This window comes from Zootoca vivipara, chromosome 3, assembly GCF_963506605.1.
Source record: "Zootoca vivipara chromosome 3, rZooViv1.1, whole genome shotgun sequence".
In the NCBI taxonomy this organism is placed as follows: Eukaryota; Metazoa; Chordata; class Lepidosauria; order Squamata; family Lacertidae; genus Zootoca; species Zootoca vivipara.
Window position 1 is genome coordinate 56,711,167 of NC_083278.1, and position 26,760 is coordinate 56,737,926.

At 39.2% G+C, this 26,760-nt stretch overlaps 2 protein-coding genes across 7 annotated transcripts in view; one reads left to right on the top strand and one right to left on the bottom strand.

Annotated features, from left to right (window-relative positions):
- Nucleotides 1–26,760, top strand: part of AKAP7 (A-kinase anchoring protein 7) — a 102,651-nt gene that overhangs the window by 47,799 nt on the left and 28,092 nt on the right. For all 6 annotated transcript variants that reach the window (XM_060272682.1, XM_035108999.2, XM_035109001.2 and 3 more), the window contains 2 exons: nt 8,847–8,959; nt 18,128–18,275. In XM_060272682.1, the coding sequence (XP_060128665.1) occupies nt 8,847–8,959; nt 18,128–18,275 (261 nt within the window). The remainder of the gene's footprint in view (nt 1–8,846; nt 8,960–18,127; nt 18,276–26,760) is intronic.
- Nucleotides 10,603–13,065, bottom strand: MSH5 (mutS homolog 5). The gene has a single exon (XM_035110151.2). It carries the CDS (start codon nt 13,063–13,065, stop codon nt 10,603–10,605), a length of 2,463 nt encoding a protein of 820 aa, XP_034966042.2.

The following is a 26,760-nucleotide window of genomic DNA, read 5'->3' on the forward strand; positions in this document are numbered from 1 at the left end:
ATGGGTATAATATCAGCGCTCAGAAATATATGTTTTCTTAATCAGTTGCAATTCCTCAAATTGAAGCTGCCGGTATTTTATTTTTTTAAAAGCAAGTGGATCTTAATTTCTTCAGGTTGGTATCCCATATTAATAAAACAGGACAGAAACAGAGCGACCTGAGAGTCTTCTACATTAAATATGCATTATTGTATGCCATTTTGGTCATTTATACTTCAGTGAGTCTTGACACAACAGATGGAATATTTAAATATATTCATGACTGTAGTGGGACATATAAAAAGTAAAATACTTATGCAGGTTTGGTAGAACAGAAAGCAAAAGAAGTGTATATCTAGTACATTAATAATTAAACCTAAATTAAAAGAAGCTTAGTGGTAAAATTATACTGCTAATATATTTTTGGCAAGAAAATAAGGTTATAGGGAGATTTAAGTGAATAAGAATCAATTACCCCAATCAGAAGATACAGTATTGTATATATAATTTGATTCTGTTACATGACTTCACTGTTTTGGTTTATATTATAACTTTGGATGCTGGATAGTAAAATTTTAATAATTTGGTTATTTTTAAGTATCTTTACATAAAACTGTGTAAATGCATCCTATTGAATTCATTGTGTCTTCTCTACTGTAAATTGTTATTGAACAATTTATTTACGGTGTAATCCACCAACAGCTGTAGGGCCCCTACACTTACCCCTTTCCAAAGCTTGCTCAGGCTGGGTCCTGGCAGGTCCCAAACATTCCTGTCATAGCACAGTGGGGTGACTGTGCAACATCTGTTGTTGCTGTTTGCAGCTGTTCAGAGCGGTTACAACCATTTCCACTCAGCTTTGGAAGCTCATAATTCCTGATTCTCCATTAGATGCAGTGGCTTTGTGGATAGTATATGGACACTTCAGTTGTATGCTGTCTCAGACCCCAGAGAGGTCTGGGACTTGCCGGGTTTTGAGTGCCTGGTAAACAAATATAGTATCCTATACCCATATAGTAAACCACTCTGTACCCTATTTCATACCAGGAAAATGAAAACACAGAATAAAATGTTAGCAAATATATCTGTGTTGAGGGCTGACTTTCAGAAGAACGGCGACAAGAGGAAAGAGCAGAGTTTTAGGAGAGTAGAGAAGCTCAGTTTTGCCACTGAATCAACCATAGGGGGTGATTTATTGTTCTTAGGAGAACAAGAACATGCTGAATTGGAGTAGCTGAGAGTTGATTTGCTTTGCTGTTCAGCTCATGGACATTGGTTTTCAATCTAGTTGCTGGAGTCTGAGCTGGTTGTACGGTATGCACATGACCAGCTCAGCCTGTGGCAGTGCATCTGGGAATCAGAATGGGCCAACTCAAAACTAGAGCCACCCTGGGGTGAAATGGTTGTGAAATAGGCCCAAGATAGAGCACATTGACTTTGAAAGTTGATAAGCAGAGAGGCACCGGAAGGAAAAAACATAGGGTAGCCTAGGAAAGCTATTTAACTGGCAAATCCACAGGTCAAGGCACATCTGGAGTGGTGAGGATGAGAAAGTACCCTGTTTCTCATATTTTAAGACATACCCATAAAATAAGCCATAGCAGGATTTTTAAGCATTCAATGAATATAAGCCATACCCCGAAAATAAGACATAGTGATAGGCGCAGCAGCAATGCCGACCGTGGCAGGAGGAGGAGGAAAAAAATAAGACATCCCTTGAAAATAAGCCATAGTGGTTTTTTTGAGGAAAAAATAAATATAAGACATGTCTTATAATATGAGAAACACGGTATCTCATGAATTATCTGTAAGTACAGGACTAGGGACGCTATTTTCGGACTATGTTGTGGTAAGACAATTCTTTCTTATACCTTATTCCTTATCTAAGACTCCATTACGGACTTGAATTTGTTTCATTCTGTTTCACCCATTACTAATGCAATAGGGCATGTACAGTGGCGGAGCTTCAAGCTCTGGCGGGTGTGTGTGGCGGAGAGCAGGCAGGGGTGTGACTGGCGTGCGTCCCGGGGGTGTGGCGCGCTCCCCGCAGGGGCGTGGCGCGTGTCCCGGGAGGCGTGGCATGCTACCGGCAGGGGCGTGACGAGCATCCTGGGGGGTGTGGTGCACCACCTGCGGGGGCATGGCGCCCCAGGGCAGGGGGGGGGCAGCCGCGATCATGATCACTCCACCATGATCATACCACTGGGGGCGCTGCGCTCCCCCTGCACCCCTGTTCCTCCGCCAGTGGGCACATATTCAGGTTCTCATATGTACACTTGTTAATGCTCTGACTCAACGATGCATCACAATTCTAATTTCTGAAATTCTGCTTGTGTTCTGTTTTGAGAAACATGCCTAATTTCTTCGTTTTGAAATTATTGGAGAATAATTATTGACACATTTCCTGAGTAAACTTTCCACAAGGAAATGGACATCCCCAGTAATTTCTAACATTGATTATATGTTTTTCAAGCCATTTGAAATGGCTGTTTGCCTCTCAGCATGTGGCCTCAGTACAAAATCAATACCAAATGAAGCTCTGACTCATTCGTTATTGATCTGTCTATTCCATTATTCAGCTCTTGGAACTGCATTTTTGCTTGAAATGCAAACAAAAGTATTTTCTAATGTACATACAAATCTCTGGTTCTTAAGAGCTACTGGGAGGTTATACTTTGGGTACCAATGAAATAAATAAATAAATAAATAAATAAAGGATCTGTCAAAGCAAGGAATAGGGTCTTCTCAGCAGTAGTGTCCCAGTTCAATATTTCCTTTCAGGGGAAGGCCCACCAAAGATTGCACTTAAATTTCTTTTTAGAGACTGTTTAAAACATTTACTAAGATGTTTATAATTTAAACTTCTGAGTTATTGTTTCTGTTGATGGGTTATTGAAGCAGACAGGTGTTTGATAGATCTTTTGCATATTTTGTGCAAATTATTTGTTGATTTCTTTAAGTGTTTTTTTAATCACTTTGAGTTTTTACTTGGAAAGGGAAGTGAACAAGAAATTTAGTAAGTAAGAGATTCAAGTTACTGTAATTTAAAACAAGGATGGCAGTAGGTGGATTGGCTGTGGGTTCCTGAAATATCTTTATCTCTCACCACCACTGTCCCTGTTTATTTAGTTTCACATGTATGAAAATAAGCAATGACTCTTCATGGATGTTCCATATAAACAACATTTTATTGCTAAGTGCTTATTCTGGAGTTGCAGTTTCCAGCTTGCCTACTGAGTATATCTTTCATAAAGCACATACATTCCCCAGCCTGCTTCCCTTTACTGTTGACCCTTTCCTGCTTGAGCACCTATATTCCATAGTGCTGATAGGTAACACCAGCTTCACAACAGACCATCTGAGGGGACTGGATTATTTCAACCTCTTGGGTGAGAGTTTAGAAAACATAGAGGCTCCCTAACATACAGAATTTGGCCATCCCTGATTTTGCTAGGATTGCAGTATTCCAAAGACCAAATCCCGGATACCACCACCATTGGGGCAAACCCCTCCCCCCACTGCTCATCTCCGCAGCTTGCCCCCTACTTTAGGGTTGCTGCCACCTGGGGAGGGGTTACGGGAGCTGATGCACTGAGAAGGAGAGAGGAGATGGAAGGAAGAGAGCAACATCGGAGGGCACCGGGGAGGGACGTGGTTGGCATGAGGCAGCCCTGCACTGAGAAAGAGATAGGAAATGGAAGGAAGGGGGAGAGAGAAAGAGATAAACATCGAAGGGCACTAAGGAGGGACACGGCTGGTGTGAGCTGACCCCCGCTGCTGGCAGGAAAAGAAAGCGACCCCCCAGACATTTTTGCATATTCTGAAAAACAAAACCCTGTCAGATATTTTTACCCCTTAAAACCGGACATGTCCAGGAAAATACAGACAAAAGGCAACCCTAAAATGATATAAGGGGTTTCTATACAGCTTTCTAAAACTTTAAATCTGTCTCTTTCCTTGAAAACAGTTCCTGCTGTCAGTAATTCATTGCAACTGGAAAAGTTACTTGTTAATTTTAGAGGCTCTTTGGATTTTTTAAAAAAAATTTATTCTGATAAGGGAGAAATGGAACATAGGAAGCTGCCTCTAAGGTTTGAGGTCCCTATGTTATGAGTGGGAGGACTGGGATTGAAAGTGGCTTGCCTAAGGTCACCTAGTGAGCTCATAGTAGTGGCAGGATCTGAACCAGATTCATGGCTCTGTCTTACTGCCCCTAGGCTACATGGGATGTCGAGAGAGCTACCATCCTGGTCAACATCTTATTTGATGTTCAGTGCTCTCATACCGATACCAGTCACATATACCCTCTCTATCTCTTTGAGTTGAATCCAACAAAGTTATACTCAAAGTAAGGACTTGTGGCAGGGGAGGAAAGGGATAAAAACCTTCTCCACATGTAGTAGCCCCTGCAAAACTCTGTAGAAAAGATTTGAATATTGAAGTTATGGACATGTAATTTCAACATTTGCTGTAGCAGCTGGAAACAAATACACATTTTAATATATTTTTTCTTGAGTGTACCGGGGGTGGCAGATAACCTGTGGTCCTGCAGTTATTGTTGGCCTCCAGTTTCCATCACCCCCTGCCAGCATGCCCAGTAATCAGGAATGATGGGAGTTTTAGTCCATCTGCAGACCTAGTTTTGCTCAGGATGCAATACTCACAGTGTCCACTTGGAAAGTAAGTCCTGTTAAATTCAATGGCGCTTACTAACAGGTAAGTGGGGACTAGGAAAGCAGCACTGGTTGTATAGATTTCTTAAATGCCAGTCGGGCTTCCCCACCTCTGCTCTGCTCTTCCCCACCTTTCCTCTAGAGCAGTTTAGTCACTTGGTGAATCTGCCTTCTGTATATTTCTCGTCTTCAGCGTGGAAGCTCACATCTCCCATGGTCTTTTTCTTCTTTTAATGCTATAAGCAATCTACACCCTGAAGCAAGGCCAAACATAGTAATAGAGATGTAATATTGTACCATTGCCACAAAACAATATTCTTTTTAATCATCCTGGATAGTCCCAAATGACTTATTTTTGCTGTAAATACAGCTGGTAATAAACACAACTAAACGGCACGTTCCATTGACATTTTTCAAGTAGCAACGTTAATATACTGATTTCTTTTTAACGTAAGTTTGATATGCTGCAATCTTGAGATACTACAAACATTATTCTGAAATGAGTTTTTAATATCACAAACTAAATTTATCTGAGTAGTGCCTCTGCAGAGGTTAATGAAGCATGCATGTAGCCCATTATCTTTAATATGAAAACTCTTTAATAGAAAACAATTATGTGAGCTTTGTCATTATTATTATTCCCCTAGGATGAAAAGACTTAAATGAAGGGAATCAAATGCATCTTTATGTATATCTTTGAAATAAGTATTATTTCCTTTATTTTCTTCATATGAAGAGGCTTCCAAAATAAACGTCCTTCTGAAATTGATCATTGCCCGAGTTATTTTCAGGTTCTTATGCTTGGTCCCAGCTCCTGCCAACCTAGCAGTTCGAAAGCACGTCAAAATGCAAGTAGATAAATAGGAACCGCTACAGCGGGAAGGTAAATGGCGTTTCCATGTGCTGCTCTGGTTTGCCAGAAGCGGCTTTGTCATGCTGGCCACATGACCTGGAAGCTATATGCCGGCTCCCTCGGCCAATAATGCGAGATGAGCGCGCAACCCCAGAGTCGGTCACGACTGGACCTAATGGTCAGGGGTTCCTTTACCCTTTATGCATGGGTTTAATCTTTTGAAGAACCTCTGTGTATCTGCCACTGAATCCTGTATGTTGTAGATTATTTAGGAGTGGAGGTGGGGAAATATTGTCACTTTGCACAAGGTGCCAGTCAGGCCTTTTGGGCCTAGAAAAGACTCAACTCTCCACCCCTTCCTCAGGATAAACTCAAATGGTTGGAAATATATTTCTGCAAACCTTTTAAGTTTTCTGTTCTTTTTGTCAATCAACATAAGAATGCAATTTGAAAACCGTTACCCTAAGTAAACAACTCCACTCTTTCCATACATAGCTGCCAAGTTATCCCTTTTTTACAGGGATTTTCCCTTATGCTGAATAGGCTTCCTCGTGAGAAAAGGGAAAACTTGGCAGCTATGTTTCCATATTGTCTTTTTTTAAAAATATGATTGGCAGAATTCAGTCTGGGCAATGATTTTTTCAATTTTTTCACAGTTCTTCACTAAAGTAAAATAAGCATTGACCCTGCTGATTTGGGAAAACAGAGCTTTAGTTCTTTTAACTCTTACATGTAGAGATATTTCTGCTAATTCAAAGTAGGTTTATTTCCAATTACTGTACAACCAAACTGCTTTTATAGGTTTTTTTAAGGGTTGCTAATCAGTCATTTTAAAGACTTTTACAGACTTGTGCAGCAACCCACCTTCTGATAACAAGCCATTTTTAGCTTTCTCCTCCTCTTTGAGCAAGCTTTTGTTTAGTGCCCCAGCTCCACCCTTTACTATGTTTGTGGGACAATAATCAGCAGCTGTTCCTCTAAGGACTTTTTGTTTGCCAACACACATATCTTAATTCTTTTAGGGATCTACAGTACATGGTACCAGAAGGCCGTAACAGCCAGATTTATTTTTCTGACTTCTTTGCTTTAACAACTTCTTTGCTTTAACAACCAGCCAGATTTATTTTTCTGACTTCTTTGCTTTAAAACAAATTAAAATCTGGAAGTGCAAGACAAAGCACAGTAGCACTAATATTTTGGAATCATAAGATATCTCACAACCCTTTTTCATTTGGTAATAATTAGCTTCACATGGTAGAAAGTGGCATATTAACATCAGACTAGATGTTAATAAGGTGGAAAGCTCCCATATATGGTGATAGACTCCAGAAGCTTTACCCAGATGTTGGCCCCAGTCTTCAGTAGGTGCACTTATCAACAATTCCTGGGCAGACTCCGAACTATATACATGGTGCAGAATCAGTATTATACTGATAATACCAATCACCGCATGTTTCACTTAACATTTGTATAGGAGCTCTCGTGCAGAGATTAATAAGAAATCAGTATGAGTTAGCACATGTTGCTCTACATGTGCTGATTTTATATGCGTATACAAATTGTAGAGTTGGAAGGGACCCCTAGGGTAATCTTTCAACCCCCTGTAAAAAGTAAAAAGTAGCCATAAGAATACACATACTGTACATGAATTTGTTGAAATAAATAAATAATAATAATAATAAATTGTCCAGTAGCACCCTTAGAGACCAACTACGGTAAGTTTGTTCTGGGTATAAGCTTTTGTGTGCATGCACAATTCTTCAGATACCTTGTCCAGTAGAGCGTTCCTCCTTTATTTGCTTCTGTTTAGAGTACAGAACACTGATCAAATGTTTGAGCAGCTTCTTGGAGAAAGTGTGGCATAGTTTCTTTACATAGTCAGTAGGCTAGGTGGATTGTAGAGGGTTCTTAATTCTAAGACCCTTAGGTATAATGTCCAGGTTCTTGCATTTAGTCAGAAAGGAGATATCAGTCTGTACCTGTCCTGTGCAAGTTTATTTGTGAGGGTGATGGACTTCCATTTCATGCGGCTCAATGTGGTGCCTTCCATGATTCTAGATTCAGGTAGGTAGCCGTGTTGGTCTGACGCAGTCGAAATAAATTAAGGTGCTACTGGACAATTTTTTAATGAATTTTTTGAAAGCCAAAATGCATGTTACTGGCAGTGCTTAGAACTGAATCCAGCTTTCTTAACATCTTTGAATGTCACTGCTTTCTTTCCATGGACAGTTTGTAGGGATTTACAATACTTTCAAGCAATTAATTCGAACAGAGAAGTGCATAAATAAAAAAATTCCTTCAGTAGCACCTTAAAGACCAACTAAGTTTTTATTTTGGTATGAGCTTTCGTGTGCATGCACACTTCAACAGAGAAGTGCATGTCAGTCAACAGGTGTTGATGGGAAATACCAATAATTCATAGGTATTAAAATAAGTGTCCAGTATTGATCTGTTACCCTTGGAGCTTCCCCCCCTTTAAACCCCAACAACACCCAGTGGTTATAATGGCAGGCTGATAGAAGCCCTTGGTTGAGTTTTTCTTTTTAAACTATATTATAGTTTTAACAAGCAACCAACCCCATGCCAAAGTAATAATACAACCAGCCTAAGACACTAGATCAGTACAAAATACAAGAAACAACAACCCTGTATGTACTCAAAGTTAATGCTCACTGTTTTTGGCCAAATTATGTTGCGAAAATTAAGGTGCATATTAGTTTCAATGCCACATTTACATTCACCAGCTAATACTTATTTGGTTTCAAGGTTCTGAAAATTGAAGTATGCATTAGATTTGATGGTGCATTAGACTTGAGTAAATATGGTAAAAAAAATACTCAACACAATAAAACAAGCACCCCATAGCAACTGATCCTGCTAGTCTAAATGCCACTGTGTATGCTGTTTTACTGGCTACCAGTTATATAGTTCTGTTATGTTCCACTGGTACAGCAGTGTGAGTCAACATTGCTATGCCTAGAACAGTGTTGACCTGGCAAACTTTAGTCTTAGGTGGTACAAATTTGGGCAGAAATGAATTGTGACAGATGTAAAACAACACATGTAAGCATCACCTTGAGGGCTTTTCACCTGCTACAAAGCTATGTTAGAAAGTTGGGATTGTTGCATAGCATATTGGCTCTTTCAAATTTTAAAAAAATATGCAATTTTTAAAATGTGTATCTAGTTTCAAGTGGTTTCTGTGGTTTGCTTGTAAGTTTAAATTAGACTATCTGAACATTTGTTCTCTCTTTCTGTCTTATCATTCATAATTTTTATCAAACATTATAGTCTGCACAATGTTTGGAATTTTAAAAGTTTCTCCATTTGTGCCTACCTAGATATTGTGAGGAAGATATTTAAAGAAAAGGGCATCATCACAGGAGATGATAAAGCTTTTCAGCCTCACTTGACCTTCATGAAGCTGTCAAAATCGCCAAGACTACGAAAACAGGTGCAGTCACTTTGTACATCACAATATGTATACAAATGGTGGGGGGATGCTATGACCTTTAAGAAATTGTACAATAAAGAAGGTTTAAATTTCCAAACACAATAACCCAGAAGTAAAGTAGAGAAAAACAGTCTGGTTTAGGAACGATTCTGTTTACAAACTCCACAAAACCGGAAATAGTGTCCCGGTTTGAGAACTTCACTTCGGTCTAAAAACGGAATCTGAATGGTGGAAGGGCACCGGCCGCGGGAGGCCTCATTAAGGAAAGCCCACTCAGTTTAAGAATGGTTTTGGTTTAAGAATGGACTTCCAGAACGGATTAAGTTCTGGAAACCTAGGTACCACTGTATATATTATTTTGGGCGGTATGCAAGGCATTTGTTCCATTAGCGCAAGAATTCTCCCCCTATGCCCTCCCCAAATCTGTTCCAGAGGGTTGGCTGTGTGGCAAACTCCCTGAATATTGATGGGGGTGAGATAATGTGACGGTGTTTGGGGTGATTTAAAAGTTAGACACTCCTTGTCAGTAACGCTGGAGAGATTTTCTGCATGTGGTAGCATTTACTAATATCCAGCAACAAGAACTCTTAATGTGAAATGAAAATCTGTGACCACTGTTTCATCAACCAGAGGATCAAAGTAAGGATGAGGCATGTTGGAAACCAAACTGGAATTTTTAAACATACTCAATGAGAGTTACAGCTTAATAGTTACTCAGATAAGGCACAGCCCTTAGTTTGGGTCAAAGCCACCTTAGAGAGGTTTTATTTTAAATGTTTCTAATTAAACTGATCCCTCCTGGAATGGTTATTTCTTTCACTATGCTAGTAAAACTCTAATGCAAATGTCCACACTGAATTGTGACAATTAAATTCTATCTCCTCAGTCTAGTGTATAACATTTCAAGTATTATCATGATTTATATTAACCAATTTCTCCCGAATGTGTTATGAGACTATAGATATTAATTTGCCAAATTCCTTTCCTTTATAATAATTCAACATTGTTTGGTTGTGTAGCTTGTTTTGGTTTTTTTAGAGTATAATAAACATACTTAAGGCATACTTAAGTTCATATTTATTCTTTTTTTCATATTATTCAACAATAATTTGTTTAAACAGTAAAGAGAAAGTTTATGTAAAACTAAACAAAAACCATGAATAGAACTTAGAACACAAATATAATATTTTAATAGTCTTATTTAATTTTACTTAATAAACAATTCAATTTTTTAAAGTAATTTATTTTTCTTATATTTATTAGTATTATGCACCTGAAGATGCATGCTTCTCTTTCAAATAATCTTTCCAAATATTGCTTATTGTTACCATAGAATTTCTTCATTACCTATATTTCTCTGGTAAGCAGTGAAAGGTAGAGAGTTGTCTAAAGATCCCTAGCAGTTTTCTCTCCTAGGACATGAGCACTTTCAAACACCCTTTTCCTTCTGCCTTTCCCAAGGTGTTTCTGCCACGACATTGTGGTAGTGTGTGTTAAGCATCTAGTATGCATGGCTGCATTAATTTTGGTGGATCACAAGTTGTGCAGGCTTCTTTGACATCTATAGATGAATTAACTTGAGCAAGGACTTGCTGTTTCATTTGTTTGTCATAACCAACTAAGCACAAGCAATTCAGGACAAGTTATGCCTTTTTACTAGGGTGCAATATGGTTGCTGAAGAGGGCAGCACCTCTTCACTCATAAAATCCATTAAATCCAGTTGAGGATTATTGAGATCCAGGGAGAGGAATTTATCTACCAGAGATTTGCAACTTTGCAACTGTTTCTCCTTTGAAGAATGGTCAGTGTGTTGGATGGGTTTCCCATTGCGGAGCAACTCTGACACTTCTACTCCTCGGGCAATCAATTTAGGTGGCATGCCAGCCAAATCTGCAATATTAGCTGCATGGCTGACAGTGGACATGCCTTCTTTGATCTTGTAGAAAAACACAAGTTCATCTCCATCTTGGTGGGTGTCCATAGTCAGATATTGCAGAAGAGGACTGTCAGGCAGGAGATTCAGCTGCATCAGGCTGTGGAAATTAGTGGCAACAAAAATGTGTGGGCATTGGGTCGCTTGTCTAATCCAGTACCTTAGCACAGCAGCCAGAAGAGAGAGGCCATCTACTGTGTTTGTGCCTTTGCCAAATTCATCAATGAGCACCAAAGACCTTTCAGTGGCATTGTTTACTGCCTTGGCTACTTGGTTAAGATCAATCATGAAAGTGGACAGTCCTAGAGATACTGACTCTCTGCTATGGATCCTGGTGTAGATTCCATCCACTGCCCCTATCTCGGCTTCAGCAGCAGGAACATAGCTGCCAATTAGGGCCATAAATGTAATAATGCCTATCTGCTTTAAATATACACTCTTTCCAGATGAATTGGGTCCAGTGAGGATCTTAATCCGGCCATGCGTTTCAGTGCTCTCTGCTGAGTTGGGAAAAAAGGTCTTTGCACATAACTCCATCAGTGGATGCCTTCCATCTTTAATACGGATCATGTGGGAATGAGAGAAGCTTGGACGGATATATCCATTCTCACGAGCCATCACTGCTAAAGAGAGCAGCACATCTAAGTGTGCTGTGTATTCAATCACATCACTAAGTACTGCAGACTTTTCCAAAATCTTAGTCTGTAGCTGGTCCATGATCAATATTTCTTGATCCCTTATTTCACAATGAAGATCACCAAGCAAACCATCCAGTTCCTTTGTCCTGGCACTGCGGTAGTGAAGCTTTTCTTCTGACAAGAACATGAAATCTAGTCCCTCAATTTCAAAGTCACTCATTTCCACCATTGTGGGCAGCCGTGGAATGGAGAGTAAGAATCCTATTAAGGGAATATAAATAACGCTACAGGATGGAATTCTATTATCCAGGTCCTCCAATTCTTTTCGGGCCACCTCTGTAAGGAAGTCTGAAAGCCCCATCAGCTTTCGTTTCTTTTCATCGATGATGGGATCTACATTTGGTCTGACAGTGAAGTGGTTTTCTGAGATACTGCCTTCAAAATCTACCACTTTGCTGATTAGGCTGGCAATATAGTGTAGATCTTCAGTGAAGGCTTGTGAAATAGTCTGGAAGAGCTCAATGGTATTGGGCAGGGAGCGACATGTATCTCTGAGGCACACAGCACTGTAAACGGTTTTGTACAGTGCTTGCCAGTCACTTACCTTAGTGTTAGAAACAGCCATGCGCCTAAGAATCAGGGGTACATTTTTAATATTTTTGAGGCACTCCTGTAGGGTCAGAACTGTTTCATGATTCCGAGCTAACAGGAAAAATTGGATAACATCAAGACGTTTATTCAGTTCTGTCAAATTGCGCGTGGGTCTCATGAGCCACAGTCTCATCAGCTTCTCTCCCCACTTGCATCTACAGTGGTTCAGAATCCCATATAAGCTGAGTCCTTCTTTTTTCCCACTGGCTTGCTTATACACAGAAGGATGCACTTCACTTTTAAATATCTGCAGCACAGAGTAAGCATCTTGATCTACATGTACAATATCCGTCAGCACAAACTTTTTAAAGGCAAGGATAGGAACATTGACACTACTATCTTCCAGTTCAACTCCAACCCTCCTCCTGTCAAGAAACTTCAGCAATCCTCCTAGCACTCTTACCACGAGTGGGCTCTCAAAAGGAATAATAGACGACAAATAGACAATTTTCTCAGTTGCTGTCATGTGAGAGGGGACAAAAGGGAATTGCCTAGATAGGATCCTTTGCTTGCTTACTTCTAAACCAAAATCCATATTTGGATACAGGACAACCTCTGGCTTTCCTCCTTCCTGATGTTCTCCCATAGTATTACCTATATTGGACAGGAATTTGGCTATGCTATAATCTTGTTTAGCACTACTTAATATGTATTTGGGAAGTACTTCATCAACCACTTTCTGGAGCAGCTTAAGGTCTTCATTGTCTGGTGTGTCAGCCATAAAGTAGATAGAGCAGTCTCCAGTGTCATAGTAAGCAATACCCAGCTCTCCTCCATACCACAACACACACATGCAGATCTCATGCTGTTCTTGTTCATCTTCTTGATCAATGGTAGGCAATGGTTGGGGCTGGCAGTTGGTGGCAAAAGAAGCAGCATTCATTTTTAACAGAATCCTAGAAGATATATGGCTGGGTAAACAAAACATTATTTTTAGTGTTTCATTCCTTAACTCCCCCACTTTTCCTCATAAAGCTACCCCTCCCATTTGGCCTATTTCTTACATGGCCTTCTTATATTTTATCTTACTCTGTGCATTCCCCTCTCACTTTGCTCCTTGTTTACTATATATGTCTCCTAATCAGTTGCAGAAAAAAAGTGGGCAGATCACCCAAGACCTCACTTCTGATAGGCAAGGAGTATCTAGTTTGCAGGAAGTTTGAAGTTTGAAAGAAGGTGTCTAGTTTTGAGATGCAAATTTACTGCTATTACCACACTCATGACCTGGTTGAAGACAAGCAAAGAGTGTCACTTTCCTTAAACAAATTCACATTCTTTCTTCCACTGCAGAACCCATTCCCGAATAACAAGTTTTGTTAATAGCCAATTTCACAAAGTGGCACCTTAAATTAAAATTACAGAAATAGATACCCCAATCACACTATAATGTTTTTTCAACATTATTGTCTATGTGTGGTAAGGTAAAGTATCTGCTTACATATATAATGCATTATAGGTAGGTATTATATTGAGTAATGTACGTATGTTTTATGCTATGAAAATAAGGTAGTGTGTTGTGTATATGTATTGTGTAAATGTAAATGTATGCATTTTATATGTTAATAAAATGTAATAAAATACATATATAATGTATGATTAAAGATCAGGTGGTACTTCTGTGTTTGAGCATTTCCTCACATGTGTGCAATGTGGTATGCTTCAAAGTTGTAAATGAAAGCGAGAATGGTATGAATGAATGAATGAAGAGAGGTATTGTATATATGTTGATGGAAGTGAATGAGTGAGTTTGCAACGAGGCAAGAGGGAAATGGAACATCACCCTTTCCTGCCTTTCTTTGCTGCATATGCTATAGAAAGCAGCTGCTCTAACAACAAAAATAACCGTTACAACTACGTTCGAAAGAAAGAAAGACTTTCAAAAATTCCACAAGATTATTAGACACAAAAGGTACCAGAAGGATTCTATGATTGATTGATTGATTAAGTATTTTGTGAATACGATACAGGTAACTCACAACTTACATTCATTTAACTTATGTACATTCAGCTTTACATGCTTGGAAAAATAAAAAGGGGGTGGGCACCGGGGGGGGGGGGCTTTTGTAATCCCAGTCACCACTGCACCCAGTGTGTTTTGACCATACACAATTTTGGCTTTAGGCGCTATCCCCAAAACGTAAGCCTCATGTAAGTTGAGAGTCAGCTATACCGTAATAGTCTTACCTGAATTATTCTTAATTGTGAACGGTCACTATTTGAAGAGTCTAGAGAAAACAGATAGATTATACGCAATAAATAGGTAGAATCAGATGCTTTTGGACTTTTATAGAAATATGAAAGGCAGCTAATAAACTGTTCAAGTGGTTTTGAATGTACAGGAGAGTGAGATGGACTTCGATATGAGACAAACCACTAGAAAGTATAATTAAGAGGAGGTTCATCATTCTTTAGCATAAAAGTAATATTTTACAACATGGCTTTTGCAAGCAAAATAACATGAAAAATGTGAACAAGGTAGTTTGCCTACTACACAGAACAAGCAGAGAGCTTGAATAATATTTAAATATAAAAACATAGTAGTTAATCACATGCATGTGAGGCCTATTGAGTTCAGTGTTTCAGCATATAATGATATAGTGGTTAGATAAGAGGTCAGTATCCAACCCTTGAGTGAACCAACACGATCCATTTGGGGTCTTATTCTCAAATTGGGTGTACTAGTTTCTATAAAACTCATTATGAATTTGTGTGTGTTTGGAAATAGTTGTCTGCCTGCTTTACCACATTACCACAAGACCAGATTACGGTTGTACGTAATGCTTGAAAAGCCACAAAACCCATTAAAAGTTTGGCAGGCCTTATAACGATCATGGAAACCAGGCAGAGGGCCTTCTCAGTAGTGGCGCCCGCCCTCTGGAACGCCCTTCCATCAGATGTCAAGGAAATAAGTAACTATCTGACTTTTAGAAGACACCTGGAGGCAGCCCTGTTTAGGGAAGTTTTAAATGTTTGCTGCTTTATCGTGTTTTTATCGTGTTGGGAGCTGCCCAGAGTGGCTGGGGAAACCCAGCCAGATGGGTGGGGTATAAATAATAAAATTATTATTATTATTATTATTATTATTATTATTATTATTTTGAAAACATCAATCTTGGTTTAAAAACTAATTAAAAATGGTATTTGTGAATTATGTTTCTGTTGCTAATTTATTTTAACATTGGCTAGAGATTATAATTAGACAAGGCTACAGGATACTATGAAGCTGGTTCATATCCCTTTACTGCAGACAAACCTTATGTCCCCTCAAGCAGACAAAGATGCCTGAATAAGAGCTTGAAAAAAGAAGAAGTGGAGGGAAACCGGAGCTCCCTCATAATATAACCACTGCTGGACTATACCATTCCAGCCTGCTTGGGGGGGGGGGCGGTTAGATAATTTAACGCTTCTCCTCATAAAATACTGCTGCATATAAAACGAAATGTCCCTTGCCAGTTATGGAGTAATTCTGGTATGTTTTTCTCAATATCCCATAGACTGTGTAACAGGATACTTGTCCTGTCAGGATATTGTATTAAGGGATATTGTATGAAGGGAGTGTCCCTTTAGTTCAGGTTCCACCAAAAGCCTCAAAATTAACTGCTTAAAGGTGATTGTATTTAAGTGGCATATACATTGTTTAAATAGATAAAAAATTCTACAGCTTCTAAAAGTTATACCTGTTGAGCTTTTAGTTTGAAACGTGACATATGTGAGGTTTATGAATGTGTCACCTTGCAAACCCAACAAAAATTGTCTCAAAAATGCTGAAGATTAATACCTCAGAGTGACAGTATTTATATAGGCATACAATATTTTTCTTTACAATTGTGTGGAAAACTACTCATGCATTCACGTTTGTTAAGGAGGACATGTCTTCATGGCTTTGGTGAAGCTATGAATGTCAAAAGTTCAAATGTCAAAAGATCTTTCTGCCCCATTAAAACCCATGGTAGTAACTACGTGGCGTGTTTGTAATTTAAACACTGATGCTCGAAATCCCTACTCAGCCATGAAGCTCGCTGGGTGACCTTGGGCCAGTCATTCAAACTCAGCCTCGCCTACCTCACAGGGTTGTTGTGGAGATAAATGGGGAGCAGCAGAACTGTGTAGGCCACCTTGAGCTCCTTGGAGAGAAAGTGGAATATAAATGAAATGAAATAAACGTTGAGATTATCACAGCTTTTGCGGAGGGAGACTGCTAGTAATTTAATTTAATTTAATTTAATTACAGTTTATGACAATGCGGTGCAGAAGTTGCTAGGTTTTGGGGGCCTGTGGGCACATTTGTAAAACTAAGTAACTGTTGTAGGCATCGCCCACCTCACAACTGCACACCCTCAACTGCATGCACACATCTCACAACCACACATGAACACACATAGTGAGCAAGCATAATTTGTGACATTACACAACATCAATACTGATCACAGGGCATGCCTGATAAGACATTGGCATTATTTTCAGTTTTCTGGCTTTGAAGAGCTTGAACCAGTATGGCATAGCTTTAAATCAGCAAGGTTTTTTAAATCATTGTATTGTATTGATCATGCAGTTACTTAACTAACCTCTGCAAATTATACGGTACTTGAGTTACAAGAGTCAGTGTCGCATTAGGGCAGGCATGGCCAAACTTGGCCCTCCAGCTGTTTTGGGACTACAACTCCCCTCATCCCTAGCTAACAGGACCAGTGGCCAGGGATTATGGGAATTGTAGTCCCAAAACAGCTGGAGGGCCAAGTTTGGCCATGCCTGCATTAGGGGTTACTAAGAGGTGACTCATGTGGAGTTAGCATCATTTACCACTAGATGTCAGTGACATTTCAAGAATTAGGAAAAGCAAAGTAATATTTTGGACAGTGAGCAAATATTCTGTCCAAATATATTCTGACACACTTGCTTTGTTTTTACCTCAGAAAGCTTATTCAAAAGCACTTGAATAAAAAGAAATGCAGCATTATTATTGCTATTACAGTACTGTACTGTTACAACAAGAACCACTACTATTATTTCCGTATTTCTTTTCCTTCCAGTCTAGAGCCCAGGGCAGTGTACAGCATTAATAAAAACAGTAAATTTTAAAAAATATTACGTTAAAGGCAATTAAAAAAACTAACTGCATTCAACAGAACCCAAATTAAAACTGCAGCAACATATTTCAACTGCTGGAACATTTATCTCCCCAAAACACAGCTGAACAAGTATGTATTTAGCTGATACCTAAAGACTACCAACGAGGAGGACAACTGTACTTTTCCAAGAAGGCAATTCTATAATGCACTGAATAATTCTAAGAGATATGATAAATACAAGAAGTAGAATTAAATTTGAAACAGCTGACCATAGCATCATTCTATTACTTGCCTTTAAATGGTTTACTTTAAATGACCAAGCCAAATTTATGTGCATATGGTATACCAGTATTTTAATGGGAAAATGCTCATTAAATAATCAGGAGCCAGCTGTTTACCTCGACAGGTGCCCAACAGTGCTAATCTCTGATTTAATTAATGCTGTGCTGATTGCATTTACTGGTTATACCAGACAAAATGTATTGTACCAATCAACTGAGTATAGGATTTCTCCGTATTGATGTGCATCCCGACCCAACAGAAGTGATCTATAGCTGGTAACAGGTTCTCATTCAGAGATCTCTGCTATGGACAGACAAAATGACACTAGGAGGGTGGGCAACTGCTTTAGGTATAGCATTTAAATATAGTACTTAAGTTTCTGCAGCTGCAATGGACTCATCAGCTGTATTATTAGCCAGCAAGACTATCAAGTTTTATTTCAAATTTTCAGCACATTGAAACTTTGGTCAGCAGAACCAATAGGAAAATATTATGAAAATCTAGTTAGTCTATAAAGTGCTGTGCACATTGATGGTGCTGTATTACTCTTCTGCCTTCTCATTAGATCATGTATTTTTTCTTTACTGTTTCAAGGGAGTAAAAAGAATTGACCCAGCCTTATTTGAGAATTTCAAGAACCATCATTTTGGAGATGAATCCATGAAGCGTCTAGATCTTTGCTCAATGTTGAAAAAGAAGCAGCCAAATGGCTACTATCACTGTGAGTCCTCTATCATCGTGGGTAAGTGCAATATATTTCTTACACTTTTCTGAGTTAGCTGTAAGTGAAATGGCTTTTTGTTATGTTCACTCGTCCTCCTACTTCTTCCATGACCAAAGGAGCGTTGTATATGCGTGGACCTTTTGCTTAGTTCTTCAGGATTTCTTAACACAAACACAGTGCCAAGATTCTGGTCAAGACTTTGAAACTTGTTCACATAGTATTGCCTCTTCCTCAATTTAACTACTTAGAAAAGTCAGAATAAATGGGAAACAATAGGCACTGTTTGAATTTATAATTGCCCGGGCTGTAAACTTCAAGCAACTTGATTGATGGATTAAAAAATTACAGCTTTACATTAACATTAAAATTGCTTTTCCCCTCCTGGATTAATAGGAGAGGCTGTGACTGAGGGAAAGTTGCATGCAGGAGATTCCTATATCCCTCCTCATTGTGTGTACATGGAAAAAACAGCGCACTTCAAAATGTCATACGAATGGGAAGCCAGCTTATATTTTTCCTTTCCATGTGAAACTACTCTGGCTTTCTAACAATGAGAACCAGAGCCAGCTGAAGCAAACAATGTTCAGTGTCAATAATTCATTTAAGTCTGGATCTTCCACAATACTGATAAGTTTCATTTTTAAAAGCCATTTGGATTTTAGCAGAGATGGCCTTTCTTTAGGATGGCCTAGCTGCTTGGGATTGCGTCCCTTTTCCCTGTTCATCCAGTAAAATTCATGAAACTGGCACTTAGGGAAGGGTTTTCGGAGGTGGACAGGGGGTCGTGGTCTGACCTTCCTTTCTTTTTAAATGCCAGATCTGGTTCCAAGTGCCTCCTACCGCTTACAAAGCAGCACTGTGTTTTTTTTTTAAGGTAATGACATTTTTTAATTTTTTTATTTTATTTTTAACGTATTGGCAGCAGGTCAAGCTTGTGGCTGTGTGTGAAAGACGTGAGGACATTTCCTTAAGGACAACTGCCAAAGGAAATGCAAAAAGAAAAAGAAAAAGCAGCCAGTGGATAATACTGCGTCTAACTGTGCCACCTTAAGAGGGAACAGGAGAAGCTCTGCACCCAGTGCATTAGTCTCAAGAGCAAATACAACAGCTTTGACAGAAGTAGTAGTATTAGGAATACCAAACAGCTGCTAGGGAGCAACAGTGGAGGACAGAGAGGACCACCAGAGAGGGAGACAGAGGAGGAACTGATTTGGGGTGATACTGGAGTGGGATGCAAATTAAATAAATTTCTTTTCAACAGTGGAATGCCATTTGTTTATTATTAATTTCTCACACTCAGGTGAAACTATGCTCTTCCTGCAATATCCTAAAAGGCTTTAAACAATAGATTTCTTGATTTGTAAAAAGCCAGGCGATTAAAGCATCATTAATCAACTCACAACCCTAATAATTACTGCAGCATACAGAGGACTAAAACAGAGTAAAGTTTTCATTTGCTATAGAAATGTATAAAAGCAGTGGCTTTTATTATTAAGTAAATACATACCACATTTCTAGATTACTCAGTAACCAAAGACTTGAATTGTGATGGCAAAAATACCTTTTGGTTAGCCTACAGGACCTTTCTCCACCAGCTTATTTCAATGGGGCGCTTTCCTCAACAGTGAAAAGACCTATACTCTCTGTTTACCCTGGGTGCCCCTGACACTCCCTAGATGATTTGGTCCTTATGACATTTTTACTGATAATGTTGGTTTTATTAACTTTGCATTGTGAAGTGCTTTACTGTTACTCCAAACAAAAAGTAGTGTAGATATTTTTTAATTAAAATAAATACATACAGTATAGGTGTGCTAGAAGTAGCATGTTGAATCCAGTTAGAAGCCTCCACACTAATGGAAGGCGAGGAGAACAGATGCCAGCTGATTTCTTCTTCTACCTGCAGCCCTCTGTAACCCCATAAACCTAGATCATCCACAGCAGTTGGAAGGTGGCATAAGGAACTACAGGGGAAAGGATGAAGTGGCTGCTAGCTCTCTTATCCCCATCTTCTGTTAGCAGGGCCTCAGTGAGATCTTCTGTACGTGGAAACATTTGTTCTGTTTGCAAAAGGGCATAATTGGATGCAATCCAATACATTACATTTTTAGCCTGAGTAAAATCAATATCCTTTATTGAATTTTATGTTGATAGTCTATAACATTTTCTTAAGGTATTAAGGCATAAAGAGGTGTTTTATTAGCAAGGGAAAGGTGCTCTTGGAAGTGAGTTTATATATACTAGAAAGATATATATGCTAATGACACAGTTCAAAGCAAGTTCAGTATGTTGTTCAGGTTCACTCCTCACCACTGTGACATTTGATTTTGGCTTTTCTTCTGCTTTGGAGCATGCAGCAGAGATTATTACTAATGTTTATTCTTGCAATTTATATTTTAGGCTTTGAGTAAAAATAACTGTCAAATATAACATTATGGCTAAACCATTGCAATCAGTTTTTCCACGTGGCCTTCTTTTTTTTTTTTAAATCATGCTTAATGCCAATTTTGAAATGCATTTGCAGCCTCAGTTTTCATGTTTGTTTGAACAAGGTAATGGGGCTTCTATGGGCCTTTAATTAGTTTATTCCTGTTCATTCCCAGCCTCAGCAGTACTGAATCAATCATTATTTAGTAAGTTCCTGTTTTCTGCAGCATGTATGTGTGTCTATTCCTGTGTCATCTATGCTGTATTTGCTCATTGTGCGTTTACTGTCAGAACAATTGCTCATGTTTTATTCTATTCTTATTCTATTCAAGTTCCTCCACTGTAGGAAAGAAAGCTGCCTTATTATTTCTAAGAATACAGTTCTGGGGCAGCAGGGCTTGTGAAATCAAGAGGGCAGAGCCTTGGCCTTGTTGCTCCATAGACAGTGATGGCCTATTTTACCTTGCAGCAGAATGAGACAGGAATTAAGTTGTCAAAACCTGATGTAGAAAAATTCACTGTGCTACTTCAGATTGCAGGAGGCGATTCGAATTTTAAGTGCTCTCTCTGTTAAAAAGAAAGCGAGGAAAACTCAATGCAAGTAGAAACTAGCAGAGCAGGAAAAGAGCTGACCCATAATCTTTTGCCCTAGCATTAGCAGGGTGCCCCCCCCATTGGTTTTTTGTGTGGAGGAGCATTAAAAAAACCTGATGTGACTCTCTGCAATCTCGGGTAGGTACTGTCCACTCTTAGCAGCTCAAATTCTACCACCTCATTCTGCATGTCACTGTCTTTCAATGGTTTATGTGAAATACAGTTGAAAGTTGTTCCTTCAGTAGAAAGAGATGGTGCTTTAAAGCTTTCATGATTTCATTTATACCTTTTGTTCTTCACTGCCAGCGATATCAGTCCTGATGAGACTGATGGGGAAAAGGCTATGCTGGAAATGAAGTTAGCCGAGTGGTATGAGATCAGAGTGGGCAGATAGGGGAAGTGTTATGACTTCCACATGTTTCAAGGAAAACATTTTAAGGTCAGACCATGTTTTCACATTCACCAGCTGATAAATAAATGTGTGAGAAACTGAAGGATCCAGAGCGGCAAAGAAAAGGCCTAAGGTTTCAAAGTGAGCCAGGTCATTCTTACCATTGTAACTTCTCACTAAATTCTCATTAAGCTGTCCTGTATTTTTCACAGGACTGCACAGTGCACACAGTGGCTTTCCAAATTGGTCCTCCGTTTCTTTGTTAAAAAATCATAGGTATTGCTCATGAGCGCTTTTATTTTTAAACCAAAAAGTGCCGCTCTAGTATATTTATAGTGAATTGAATATGAAAGAAAAAGTTCTGAAAAGACGTGACAGCAATATTTGTTTCACAGTCTCTAATTAGAAGCTTCATTATTTTGATGCCTCAGGAAGATAAGGTGCAAAAATAAAACATCTGTAAAAGGGCTCAGTTACTATTTTCAGCTCTAAATGAGTTGTTTTAACTCCCCTTCTTAATGATGGCTATTATTACATACATAGAAAGAGAAATAGTGAGAGTGTTTTGGAACACGTGCTTGACTCAACTATCAGCTTTCTCCTGTCTTCCTCGTATGAGATAAGTTACTTATGTTTTCGCATATGAATGCTCCTATAGGGAACTCTCTCCCCTTTTCATCCTCTTACTCCTGTTTCACAGCTGTCTGTCAGTGTTTGCAGAGGGTCGGCTATTACCCCGTGCTGATTCTTCTATCTTTCCCATTGTAATCTGTACTGTGGGTAAATTCATACGGTACAACCGTGCTGTTTTTCTAGAAAAAGAGGTGGTGTACCTCACCATGAACACCTCCCTCATTCTCATAGAATGGCAGTGGTGCCCAGCTGAGAAGTGCCGGAACTGAGTTCTGGTGAGTTGCAGCTGAAAAAAAAGACTTGCATACAACTACTGTATATCCATTTATTCATTTTTTGGCAGTAACAAGTGAAAGCAAATAACACGTCAAATGTCATGAATTAAATATTCCAGCAAATACTTTCCCAAGTTGTGTTGCCCAAAATATCACAGAGCTTCTAAGGCACCTTGTATCATTTCAAACACAATGCTTTCTGAACAGGCAACTTACATGCTAAGATGCAAGTCAGCATGCATGTTGATGTGAGGCACATTCACGTGTAAATCAGCTGTTAAAGAATGTGAGGAGACAAACATGATCAGCACCTTCATTTTCTCTTCTCTCAAACTATCAGGCTCTATGTATACACACTCGTATTTACATCCAGTGTGCTGGTTTGGGAAATGATGAGCACACAGCATTAACCACAATCCTTATCTATCCCATCATTTCTTATAAATTACTGTGTTTTGATGAGTTTTCTCCCAAACCAGCTTCAATCCAAATTGAGAAAAAGAACTACTTTAAAGCTGCTAATTTATAAACAGCCTATGTAATGCTACATAGTTTTCAGTGGACGATGCAGGCATCCTTACTGATAAGACAGATATTTGGCCATCAAAAACAAAACATTGAACTCTCATCTTTCACAATTTGCACACATCATTTATTCCTTTTTGAATTATCATAGGTCAGGGGTCAGCAAACATTTTCAGCAGGGGGTCAGTCCACTGTCCCTCAGACCTTGTGGGGGGCCGGACTATATTTTTGGGGGGGAAATGAACGAATTCCTATGTCCCACAAATAACCCAGAGATGCATTTTAAATAAAAGGACACATTCTACTCATGTAAAAATGAGGCCCCACAAATAACCCAGAGATGCATTTTAAATAAAAGGACACATTCTACTCATGTAAAAACATGGTGATTCCTGGACCATCCACGGGCCGGATTTAGAAGGCGATTGGGCCGCATCTGGCCCACGGGCCTTAGTTTGGGGACCCTGTCATAGGTGTTAGGGTAGGGGTGGGGAATCTCAATGGGGAACTGCAGGCCCTGAGGTTCGATGCATCCCTCTAGGGTTCACTGACCCTTAGAATTTGCCCTAGGCCACACACCTCTCGATTGCCCTGCTGCACCTGTTCTATGAGTGCTTTTGCCTTGCTCAAATTGGCCCTTGAACGGTGCTAATGCCCGCTGCTTGCCTAGGTGGAGAGATATTTGGGTAAAAACATCTGACTTTTTATGTGGTTGGAAGGAAGCCTGTGCAAAAATAATGGTCATATCACTTGCCCTGCACACTTGTGCCTCTGACTCTGCCCATCACTGCCATATTCCCCACCACCATCACAGGTTGTCTACAAGGGAATGTTTCCTTGGGCTGAAGAAGACCCCCCTGTCCTAGGAACCTGCTGGTGTGCGCACATGATTTCTTATTGCAGCTGCCATGGAAATGTTTTATGAGCCATAGACTGCATGCACCTTTTCAGCAATGCCATGCTTTGAACTGGAATCAATGAAGAAAGTGTTAGCATAATGAAAATAGGCAGGCTTAAGGATACAAAAGGCCAAATTCAAGTCCCCAGTGTGTTGCTGGAAGCCAGCACAGACTCTTGCTACCACAATGGTGCTCTTCCCACTTCCCCCTGTGCTTCCCCCACATCTGCTCTGGAGGGTCAGAACCCCTCAGAACATGGGGAGACTGTTTATATGACTTGAGCCACCTATTCTGGTGTTTAGCATTCACTTATTTTTATTTCATTTATTTCATAGAATGTATATAATGCTTGATTGTAAAAAAAAATCAAAAAATCATCAAAATGTTTTATAGTCCTCCATATACAAACATTTCCAGTGCCTTCCATATTTATTAATTAAATTATTTCAGCCTTGTTTTTTGTAGCCAAATGGCTTCCAAGGCAGCTTACAGAGATTTTAGAAAATCAAAATGCAAGATGGAATGTGCAGTAGATACACTTCCATAGTAGAGCAAGAATTATTTCAGACATCAGTGATTCCAAACACACACCAGAACAATATAGTTTTTACCTGACATCTGAACGCCAACTGTGAGGAGGCTGAATAAGTATCCTAAGGCCAAGTTCAGCTGCTGGGCATCATAACAAAGACCTTATCCCGGACACTTTACAGCTATGCTTCTGCTGGTGTTTGGACTCAAATCAGGGCCTACATTAATTACCACATTTTTCCGTCTATAAGACACCCCCATGCATAAGACGACCTCCATTTAGGGGGGCTCCGATTTAAGAAAATGGGGGGAGATGGCCCCTGTGTATGACACCCCCAAATTTTGGACATTATTTTTTTAGGAAATAAACCTAGTATACATGGAAAAATATGGTACCTGAGTGCCAGAAAGGATCATATGAGCAGGCCCAGGTAATAACCAGCATGTGCTTCTTCAAGGGGAATGCAACACCATCCAAACAAATTACACACTTTTCTCTCAAATCAGCTTTCTTAATATCCCCCAGACCACCACTGTCTTGCCTGGATAATGGCAATATACTCTAAGATAAATAGTAATATGTATAAGAAAAAGCCATTTTCTTTTCTGTTGAAATGCCAGAATGGCCCGTTTCTTTCTTCAACATCTGATGGCTATCCAAAGTCTCCAGAGATTACAGAGAATGCCGCATGATTGCGCAGAGATTCTGCTCTGATGGCCATTGCATCCCTCTGAGGTATTCTAAAATAAGACACACTGTTGAACAGGTCAGTACTTCAGAAATAATGTGAACATTGCTATTAAAACGTTTTGGGTTTAATGTTTAGGCAACAATATAGAACAGCAGGAAAAGTTCCTTTTGCTGCTTCTGTATCCAAGCAGCCTTTGTCTTTAAAGCTCAGTATATATAAAGTATTTTTTTTGGGGGGTGAGGTTGTAAAAAACATTATAATTGAGCATCTCCAACTGAGCACAAGATCTGAAATTCCACTACACACTATCCCCATTATTATTATTACTATTTTTATTTATTGAATTCATATTCTGCCCTATACCCACAGATTAGAGATTTTTCCATTGGCCCTGTAAACTTTATTTCAGTTGAGAAGCAACATGCAAGATTCCAGAAGATATTTCTAAAAATAAAATAATTCACCATCCTCATTATTCAATATGGGGAATGTCTAGCTTCTCTTGTTAAGATACTGTGTGTGGTGGAAAATGGGAACAAAATTCCAGTTTGCTTCCTTGGTTTTACCATCTTTTTAATAATATATTTCTTAAAAATAGGTTGGCTCCAGACTTGTACCGGGTAGACCCCTGCTAATAGGATGCTGTAGTTCCTCTGCAGCCCCATATGCTCCTGAAAACTTGCTTGGGACGTTGTGAGGGCTCCTGGGACACTGCAGGGGGAATTGCCATAAACTACCAGTAGCAGCCCCTCGCCTTTCTGTCCACAGTAACTTACAGGTAGCAGGACAGGAGCCTCAGCTGGATCAGAGTCCAGCCCATTAACAGAGGAGACCTTTCCATTCATGAAGGAGATATCTGGATCCAACATATTGTTTTAACAAAAATTACTAAATGCAAATGCAGGTGTCTACTAGGGAGCCCTAAGTATAGACTGTCAAATATTTAATAACTTGCACACCAGCTATTAAATGCCATCAGCTACCAAATGTCAATTAATGTCAAATACTGTACTGGAATTTCTTTGCAAATGTTACCAAAACCTCAAATATTAGAATATTAGAATTTTGACATTAAGACAATTGAGACTTTAAAAAAAAGAAAATTATTGTCTATTGCTATGTACCACTGTTTTAATGTGATAAAAAACCATAAAGATTGAAGGTTAAGCAACAACCTTCATTTCTCCTACTCACTATGAGAGTATATGGAGCTTTTCTGTTAATAATTATGATAGAGTAGCATTAGCGTTATTGTTTCTGGATTTTGCAGGTAATTAATATTACCATGTAGAAGGGAACACACACACACACACACACACACACACACACCATTTCTATGAAAACTTACATCTCACACTTTTGATGTCTACACACAATTCAGGGCAGCTTACAACAACTAAAACTAGCCATAAAATACAATAAAATTTGGAAACAAAAACAATATAACAGAATCAGAGCAAGTTCAGCCATGGATTAAAAAACCTTACCTATCTGATATGTGTGTTATATGTAATATAAACCCATAGCAAATTACCA

Bases quoted from the DNA above. Each gene is read 5' to 3' on its own strand.
- MSH5 (XM_035110151.2), bottom strand. From the start codon at position 13,065: ATGAATGCTGCTTCTTTTGCCACCAACTGCCAGCCCCAACCATTGCCT.